This window comes from Cornus florida, unplaced genomic scaffold (assembly GCF_030987335.1).
Source record: "Cornus florida cultivar Cherokee Brave unplaced genomic scaffold, ASM3098733v1 CherokeeBrave_3.0.0_Hap2_Chr03, whole genome shotgun sequence".
Classification (NCBI taxonomy): Eukaryota; Viridiplantae; Streptophyta; class Magnoliopsida; order Cornales; family Cornaceae; genus Cornus; species Cornus florida.
The window spans coordinates 17749919-17760092 of record NW_026775573.1 but is presented as its reverse complement, the minus strand read 5'-3'; the positions used below and the strand labels follow the sequence as shown (position 1 = coordinate 17760092).

Sequence of the window (10174 nt, the reverse complement as noted above, 5' to 3'; positions counted from 1 at the left end):
GTGAAATCCTACGTTGCTGGTGGAATGAATGAGAGTCTTTGCTTAGCACGATCAAGCTTGAGACTGGAACCGTCCAATACCTGAAAAGAATAATAAAGGAGTGGGTCAGGCCCATGAGCAAGTTCTAATCTAACTGCAATCCATACAATGACCCGATACGCAGATACACTGTAGACACCTCACAATATCTATCTAGTCCATACATATAAATATATTCACACTAAGGGACATTCACTGGTCTATAATAGGGGTCTCAACCTGAATAGAAGGCAACATGCGAATACGCACCCAAAGGTGGGCATGAGTACCTAGACCTAACAGGGTACACCTCAACCTATTATAACTAACTACGCATCCACTGCATATACGCACTCTAACCAACGAGTCTGAGACTCAAGCTCAACTCGTGGTACCATAAACATATATATAAAGTCCGTCCAAATCCAGGGTATGTAGTTCAACTATTTATTTAACTGACATACAATAAACCAACTAGTTAGTCACTCAACTTATTCAGTTGATATGACTTAACCACCATCTATTAATCCAGGAAGCCACTCAACTTAGTTGCAGTTGATATGACTTAAACAAAATTAGGTTTCAATATTTATAAATCTATTCATTTAATCCGTTAGGTTAGGTTTAGGCGTTTTGAGCTAAACCGTCCCTAGTATGTCACTATCCCATACCGGTGCATACAATCCTCCATATCCTTGTAAATTACATCATATATATAACAGTTTAGTAATTTACAATCCAAAACTAATATCCAAATAATTGCAGAAAGAAAATTAACAATCTAACAATTGAAATCCAGTATTAATCCATGTAATTGTATCAAAAAATTTAATATTCTAACAATTAACATCCAAAACATGCATAGTTCAAATTTAATATAACAATAACCCTATCATGTATTTAAAATAAGTTCTATAATAATATTATAGTCCAATAAATCACTAAATTAATTTAAGCGATTTGGTTCCTTCCATCCGGTAACAGCGTACTAAGTTGTATACTTATCTTCTGTTTTATCTTTTAGTACAGAGCCACACACTATGCCACAAGTCCAAATTATTAATTACAAGACTTCATCATACATCTAAAATTTAATTTAGATTCATATTATAGCACCTTAAATTGTCAAAACAAAATTAGACAATAAATTTCCTTTCAGCCGTTAACCGTACGCAAAGTTGTTAAATAGTGCACTGTTAATTCCACTAATACCAAGAGGGTATTTTATGCAATTCAAGACCTTGATTACATTATAAATTATTTATTAAAAAGCCCATTAAAGTTTTGAAACTGTTCAAGAACCCCAAGTGCCCAAACAGTAGCCAAAAAGTCACTGTACGTATAAAAAATGAAAGAGTTTGCTCTAGGAAAAATGGAGCAGGCTCCATTCAGCATAGAGCCATCTCTAACACCACCTTGGAGTCAGCTCTAACAGGTGGGAGCCGGCACTTGGCATTGCAGAGCCGGTTCTCTCTCCCCCTGTGAGTTTCTTCTCCGTTTCAGCTTTGTTCCGATCTCTGTTCCAACTCCGGCCAATTACAACATTTTTGTTTGGTTTTAAAACTAATTTAATAGTCTTATTTAAGCCTAGAATCATCCCCAAGAGTTTTTTACAATAATTTGAAATCAATTACAGAGATTAAACAAAACCATTAAACTAGCATGCTTGAAAAAACAACACTGGAACAGGTTTAAGAAATTTCAGTTCTATTCCAACCCCTCTGTTCCTCTTCACCACTGAACCTAAGGATCTTATCTCATCCCAATAACATCCCCATGGTTCGTTTGCAGTAGTTAAAAATTAATTACAAAGTCTAAAGTTACAACAAAGTTAACATACTTACAGAAAAACAACTGGAACGAGACATGCATGAACTGTAACAGACTAGTCTTCAACATAAATAGATCATTCATATAACATATATTAAACATATAACTTCCAGTTATTGATTGATAAAACCCTAGAGATTATCTAGGTGCACAGAACACGAGCCAAAGAGAAGGAGAAAGAGAAGAACTTGCCTGTGATTTCAATTATGAAATCCCGGCGTCGTCTCTAAGTTTTTCCGGCAATTCTGAATACTGTCAAGTTTCCTACTACTTCGTCTCTAATCCTTAATCAACCTCCTTGGTCCTCTCTGTACAATTCCTCTTAAACCTCGCTCTGTTTCCTCACAACTGCTCTCTGTATCTTTGGTATGTGAATAGGGTTTTTCCAACCCTTGATACAGATTATAACCGTGTATTTATAGACACAAAAATAACCTAAGTCTACTTAAAACCCTAGACTGTAATTTAGTCGGCCCATAGAAAACCTAAGTTATATTCTGTCGGTTATCAATACAGAACCCCTAAAACATACGTGAAAACCTACTTGCATAAACAAAACATTTAACTTATTTAGTTAACTTATTTATTAATAAAAATAACTAATAAATCCATGTTAGATAATTAAAACATTCAATTAAAATAAACACAACAATTTAATTAAACAAAACAACTAAATAAAAATAATCAAGGAATTCATTTAACTCAAATAATTCAAATAAATTCAAATAATTTCAAATAAACAAGCAACAAAACCATTTAAATAATTAAAAATACAAGTAAATACTTAATTAAAATACCAGGACTATCATCTTAAAATTAGGGGTATTACAAGTGGTGTCACCTCTGCAACATAGGCACAACTGGCCAGCTTTTACCTGGCGTGTCCACGGTGGACTATGTATTCTCGAGCTACCTATCCAATAACTGAACTCGCTGGCCGAGGAAGGGGTCGCTACCTTTCCTCTATTGTGGACGTGCCTCGCTCCAGTCAGATGGGCTTCTCCCCCCCTGGCTCGCTCGAGGGTGCTCTCTGAAAGAGCGACCTCGGCTAACCTGCTTTATGCGCTTCCTTCTCAACTAAGGAAACCTCGGGATAAAATTGGGATAGAGTCCTACGAGGTTATGAAGGCAGGACCTCGAAAGGGACCTATTCCCTCTGAAGTTCGGGAATCTGAGGATATGTGGATAGGTGGCTGAGATCCAAGGGCTCGCCTCAGCCCGAGTCCAACATAAGGGGGAAAGGATACTAGGTACCCAAGTTGGAGCAAGGAAGGATAAAGAACGCATCAATTGCAAAAGACATTTGATAAGACCCATATTAATTAGGGAGCGCCATTACCTCTTTGGATTGGGGGGCAAAGCATCGCGGCCCATTCATCAATGTCTCATCCGTCAGAAGAAAAGACCCTTAAACCCTTGGGTAAGAGCGAGCTCACCCAAAGGACTAAAAGACATTGACCGAGAAGGTAAACACTATAAATAGGGGTGTTAATCAGCCTTTAAGACAACAACTACCCACATTAATAGCTATTCTCTGACAAGCTTAAGCTCATACAGTACCGAGGTCGGCCTTCCCTTTCTTAATCTCCATACCCAGAGAATCCCTTGTGTTACTTGGATCTCCACTTGGATATTGGTCTCAAGATTCTTGGCTTACGTGGAACGATCTTCTAATCCTACTCACGAACCACCTTCAACAGTTGTCAAAGACAATATTTTATATGTGTGTGAGTGTCCCAACCTTATTTGTCAGTTCAACTGAAGTCACGAGAGTGCTTTAATGTATAAAGTTAGAAATTTTTTTGAAAGAAAAAGGAAGTTTTGAGTTAAAAATGACCTTATTTAAGTACCTTTGAAGTCATGAAAGTGTTTTAATGTATAAAGTTAGAAAAACTTCGAATAAAAATGGAAGTTTTGAGTTAAAAATGACCTTATTCAAGTATCTTTGAAGTCACGAGAGTGTTTTAATGTGTAAAGTTAGAAAAACTTTGAAAGAAAATTAGAGTTTTGAGTTAAAAATGGCCTTATTCAAGGTACCTTAGAAGTCAAGAGACTGTTTTAATGTATAAAGTTAGAAACTTTGAATGAAAATGGGAGTTTTGAGCAAAAAATGACCTTATTCGACGTACCTTTGAAGTCATGAGAGTGTTTTAATTTATAAAGTTAGAAACTTTGAATGAAAATGAGAGTTTTGAGTTGATGAATCGAAGCCTAGCAAAAAAGGATAAAGCTTTCGAGGTCTTGTGCCCAATCCTTTGTGTGATCCTCTCCACAAGGATTCTGCAGTCTTTAGCTTTGATTCTGGTGGTGATGAGAGGAATGCCCGACTGCATAATAGGTAGATAACCCTTTTCAACCCCAAGTAGATTCAGTAAAGACAATTAAGTGCTCGTATCAACGCCCGAGCAAAAAAGCAGGCTCTTGGAGTGGTTTATAGAAAGATCAGACAATGAAGAGAACTGATCCAAAGCTTCTTAATGACTGCCATAGAATTAACATTTAAAGCGATAGTGAATGATGGTGATGTTAAACGAGCTTGAACCCACTGGATGATCAATGTGGGAGGGAAACCAAAGAGGGACAGAGAAGCAATAATAAAGTCCTACCTAATAGTATCAAAACCTTTCCTAATATCGGCCTTTAAAGCCCATTTAGGAGTGAGAGAGTCTTTGTGGTATCCACGCATAATTTCTTGGGCAAGCAAAATGTTGTCACTGATCCTTTTACCATGAACAAAAGAAAATTGGTTGAGGTCAATTATGGGGCAACACAGTTGTATCATAATGCAACACAGCTCATCATTATTATCCTTGCCTTCAACCCGTACAAACAGGTTAGCCACAACATAGCTATGTCACAAAATGCAACATCGCGTTGCAACATTATAACACCATTAAATCGAGAATTTAGCACATCTAGTTGTTTCATTAGGCACAGGAGAGGATCCCGGTATATATATTTGTATTGCTTGCATATTGATAGGTAATTTGTGATATTTGTATTGTTTGCATATTGAGTAAATCCTGATGAAGAATGGTGCTGGCATGGTTGTTCCACATTAATTATGTAACACAAAACTGTTGTATGAAATAAAACAGACTTTAAAAAAAAAAACTCCACTTTCAATTTCAAATATCGGCCTTTTCCTACTTAATTTCTTGAAAATTCTTTCTTTCGTTGCCATGGTCTTAAAACTGTTTTATCTCACTGAATGGCCTCAGATTTTCATGGAAGAAAATTGATTTTTGCTAGAATGTATTTAGTCCCACTTGAGTAGGAGTTCTGCTTAAAGAAAACTATTTTCTGTCTTTATTTATTTTTCTTTTTTGGTAATAAGTCACACAAGCACACCCATTTGACTCTTGATGGTTGTTCTGTCTTAATACTCTAATTTGTTACATTTGCCCTTTTTTTTTTTCCCCTCTTGTTTATTAACACCAAAAAGGAAAAAGGAAATAGAAAACAATAGAGCCCATCAATTTGGATAACCTAATTAACAATCGATGATAGTATATGTTCATGGAACTGGCACTGGTTGTTTGATAAGTTGAAATCTAACAATTCAGTTGTTTATGTTTGCTTTGTAGGTCGGATATTCATCTCCTGCTGAGTCTGGTATCATGAATGACCTAGGCCTCTCTACTGCAGAGGTAACTACTTATCATTTGCCTTTTCTTATTTAAAATAATTGGGGTGTACCAATCTCTTGTTTTAGGAAACATGGTAGTATTACTTAAATGGGTTGCACATACATGAATGGCAGTCTCAAAGTACTTGTGAAAATGATTTTGTTTGTGAAGTTTGTGACCATGCATTGTTTCAGGACTGTAAGCATTCCTGTCGCATTGCCGAATTTAAATAAAAAATGTATGTCATTTGTGATAGGAAGCAAAGGGGCTATAGAATTATTGTTCATGCCTTTCAGTTGATAGGAAGCGAAGGGGCTATAGAATTGTTCATGCCTTTTTCGGTGGGAAAAAAAAAAAAAAAAATTTGTTGGTAAGGATAAGATATGTTTAATGTCTACAGAACAAGTATATAGTCAAGGCTTTGGAACAGAAAAATTACACTGAACTGTGCCACTTCTGTGTTAAAGTGAATTTACAAAACGGCTGAGCTCTATTTATCACCACTACTTGAATTTAATGTACATAGCCAATTGATATTGAACACACTCGTTGAGACAATGGAGTCAAGCAGCGCACTAGATTGTTTCCAGTCAATAGGAGTTATATGCTTTTCTGTTTCATTGATTTTGTTTACTCTGTTTCCTCTTTGTGCAGTACTCAGTCTTCAGTTCAATAATGACAATTGGAGGAATGTTAGGTGCAGTAATAAGTGGAAAAGTTGCAGATCTCATTGGTCGGAGAGGTGTAAGTTTTTTTTTTCCCCTTTCTTTTTCGTCTTACCCTTCGGATGTTTCTCGGCAGCATAGTATAAATTCTTGGTCCAATCACTATAACGATTCTTGAATTTTGGTTGATGTTGTTATACAGGCTATGTGGTTCTTGCAAATATTTTGCATCATGGGGTGGCTTTCAATTATTTTCGCAAAGGTTTACTACACTTGTTTCCTTCCCAAAACCATAATTTAATTCATTTATACTTCATTAAACTGCCAAGAGGAACTTTTTATACTGCAATGTTATATGTTTTCACACATCTTAGCAATCAAGGGGCTTTTAAGGTGCCCATAAAGCAGTTTTATTAGAATTTACTTCCTAGAGAAAACAAGTGCAATTACGAAAAACTTCTTAGTGAACCTATTTTCATTTTTGTTTTGTTCAACTTACAAGCTGGGATCACTCTTCAACTTGATTTTCATTTTAATAAGATGACAGCAGTAAAAAATAGCAGCATTAAACGTAACTTTTTATGAAGCTGCTCGAGAAAGATACTAAGTTATATGTGTTTTTATTGTTCATAAGAGCATCAAAAAAATTAGAAAAAAAAAAAAAAATTAAAAAAAATAATAAAAAGTGACAGATTACTCAATCTTAATCAACTCTGTAGAATATTCTTTTTCATTTTTTTGGATTGCATGATTGATATTAATTGTTCGGTGCTTGTCAAAAGGGAGCTTGGTGGCTTGACATTGGAAGACTATCATTGGGAATTGGAGTTGGGATTAATTATTATGTGGTAAGTGTTGCAGATTATTGTTTTCTCTGTCCTTGTATCAGCATATCTGGCTTACATTCCCATGGCCAAACAGGCAAGCGTGTATATAGCAGAAATCACACCTAAGAATATTCGAGGAGGATGTTCATCATTTAATCCGGTAAATCAAAATTAAAATAGATCAAAATTATCATAAATTTGGATTAAAGAATCAGCTCTTCTGTAATATGTTTTGGCAATTCTACAGTTGTCACAATTAATTGGCATGTCACTGGTGTTTTTCGTTGGAAATTTCATTACTTGGCGCTTCTTGGCTTTAATAGGTACCTTGCTTCACTTTTGTGTTGTTTAGTAGAGTCTGAAGGCGGTACCATTAATACGAGTTTGCATTTTTTGTTTCAATTTTAGGAATTGTACCATGTCTGGTTCAAGTTGTTGGTTTGTTCTTCATACCAGAGTCTCCAAGATGGTTGGTGAGTTTGATTCAAAATTTAATCTTGTTATTTAGGTGAGCGTTACAAGGAATGTTTTTAGTCCAAAAGAGTGAAGTAAAATTGAAAGAAAAATGGAGTGCTCAAATTTTTGTTTAACGGAATTATTTTGCTTCTTTTGAACCAAAGCATGTTAAAACTATGAAACCCAATTTAACAAAAGAATTTTGGACTAATCATTTTTCTTATCTTTGTATTTTTCATTTGAGCTAATTCAGCAAAACACATAAAAGAAACATACCTTTGAATGCTAAACTGATGAGTGCAATTTCATTTTCACTCTGCAGGCAATGATTGGTAAAGAAAAAGAGTCAGAAGCGACTCTGCAACGTCTGAGGGGTGAAAAATTCGATATTTCTCAAGAAGCAGCTGAAATCAAGGTAACATTTGAACTTAACAAGTCAATTCAAAACTCACTGTCGAGAAGAAGAAAATAAGTCCTCGTTGTTTTACAGGAATACACAGAAATTCTTCAAGGACTCTCACAATCCAGAATTTTAGACTTGTTTGAGCGGAGATATGCTCACTCACTCATTGTAAGCCTCAACATTAATCCTAATTAATTGTGGCTTGTTACCTTTTACATAACTTCTCTGACCTCTAATGAATACAACAAATTGCACAAGGTTGGAGTCGGGCTAATGTTACTGGTACAATTTGGAGGGAACTGTGGAATTGCATTTTATGCAGGCTCTATTTTTGAAGCTGCTGGTAAGTTAAATATCTTTAGTAATGTCAACTAGTGACTAATGAATTGAAAGAGCTATTTGAGTAGTGAATATCTGAATTTGTATCTTACATATGGTAGGTAGCTCGGCTAGTGTTGGCACTACAGCAATGGCTATTATTCAGGTTCTTAACTCTTTTAAGTGTAACTTTATATGTGGGATTTTATTTAAGGCACTTCCTAGATGATATTGACATTCTTTTGCAGATTCCATGCTCCTTTTTGGGTTTATACTCGATGGATAAATTTGGACGACGACCACTTCTGATGGTTAGAATGTGAACGACATTTTTTTTTTTTTAAATTTTTTTGTTGGGAGTTTTAATGTAGTTGATAGATGAGCCAGTAACCGAAATCTTTGTAGGTTACTGCAGCTGTAACATGCTTGGGAGCCTTTCTTGTAGGATTGGCATTCCTCTTGCAGGTTTCTTATAAACTATATATCTTTACATTTCTATGTTCGGAAAATAATTATGTTCTAAAACATTAATTCACCGCGACCAGGATTTTCAACAACTGAAGGAGCTCACTGCCGCATTGGTTCTGAGTGGCATACTGGTACCATGTCTAACCAAACAATTGTTCTATCCTCTGTCTTGATATTATGAAAGTGAAAAAGATCTAATTTAAGATATTGGTCTTATGTTTGTGTTCTCTTTACCTACCAAAAATATGTTTTTATTTTTATTTTTTTTATTTTCTCACATTCACGTACAACCTCCATACCACCAAAGTTTCTAGCCTATTGGTATTTTCTCAACCTCCGAAGGTGAGAGGCGAGGGTTCAAGTCCCCATATAGGCAAATGGGCTTGCGAGTTTCTTGCCAAGGGGAAAAAAATTACAGCCTCCCCATGAATATAATGTGGGGGCCTAAACGAGCATATGCACTGCTCTGTGCTGATTTTGTAAACCTTTGAATGGCCGTAGTTGCTCCCATGGCCATTCATTTAAATTCTTGTGTGTTTGTGTGCGCTTTTCTTTTTCTACTATGTCAAATTTAAAGTAAAATGGCCCAAAGCTTGTTAATCATTTATTTCTTTCTTGTTTTGTGTGTGTCCTGATTCTGAAACCAGGTGTTTTCTGTTGGTTTTTCAACCGGCGTGGGTGGTACACCATGGGTCATCATGTCAGAGGTAATTTATTTACTGGTCGTAAAAGTGTGTATATATATATATATATATATATTATACTTATAAATTGCAAACTAGAGTCTAATATGGCATGAATGTGAATACATTTATGTGTTGCCATTTCAGATATTCCCTATTAACATTAAGGGTTCAGCTGGAAGCTTGGTGACTTTGACCAACTGGTTTGGTTCTTGGGTTGTTTCCTATACCTTTAACTTCTTATTTGAATGGAGCTCAGCAGGTGATGCCTCTCTCTCTCTCTCTCTCTATATATATATATATAGATGATATCTGTGTATTTTCTACATGGTGCTAATAAGGCCACACTGCTTCAGGAGTATTCTTCATCTACACAATATTTTCCGGTTTAGTCATCGTATTTGTTGCAATCCTGGTGCCAGAGACAAAAGGAAGAACACTAGAAGAAATACAAGCGTCCATGATTGATCTTCTCCACTGAAATACTGTTTTGGAAATAAAATACAAGCACACCTGAGAAATGAATACAACTCTTGTTCATAAAGCATATTGATATTTTGTCAGTCATTCACTTTTCAACACTTTATTTCAAAATGTAAAATATTTGCTTCCACCAATCTTCTACCAATACTAAGTAAGAGGATTAACCTTAATTAGATAAGGAGACAACCCCAAAACCTGTAGAAATTGTGGAACATTCTTGCCATTGGTGGCCTTCGGCTTTGAAGCCGAAACTAGTAGAAATTGTGCAAGTCTTGCCTTTAATTCTCGTAAGACAACCTCTTTACAGACAGCCTTTTCAACAGCAAAAATTGTTTCAAAAAATTTGTTCTCATTTTCAGAATTGTCTTTGTGTTGGCATATACTTGTTTTGTTG

At 35.6% G+C, this 10174-nt stretch overlaps 1 protein-coding gene across 1 annotated transcript; it reads left to right on the top strand.

Moving 5' to 3' along the window:
- The first annotated feature begins 5453 nt into the window (after positions 1-5453).
- LOC132299761 (sugar transporter ERD6-like 5) lies at positions 5454-9932 on the top strand. Its single transcript, XM_059796571.1, has 17 exons — positions 5454-5498; positions 6132-6221; positions 6345-6404; positions 6925-6990; positions 7064-7129; positions 7217-7292; positions 7378-7442; positions 7748-7840; positions 7916-7996; positions 8087-8171; positions 8269-8312; positions 8395-8457; positions 8552-8611; positions 8692-8745; positions 9262-9321; positions 9445-9559; positions 9654-9932. Exons 1-17 carry the CDS (start codon positions 5469-5471, stop codon positions 9776-9778), a joined length of 1233 nt encoding a protein of 410 aa, XP_059652554.1. The 5' UTR covers positions 5454-5468; the 3' UTR covers positions 9779-9932.
- Positions 9933-10174: the final 242 nt, after the last annotated feature.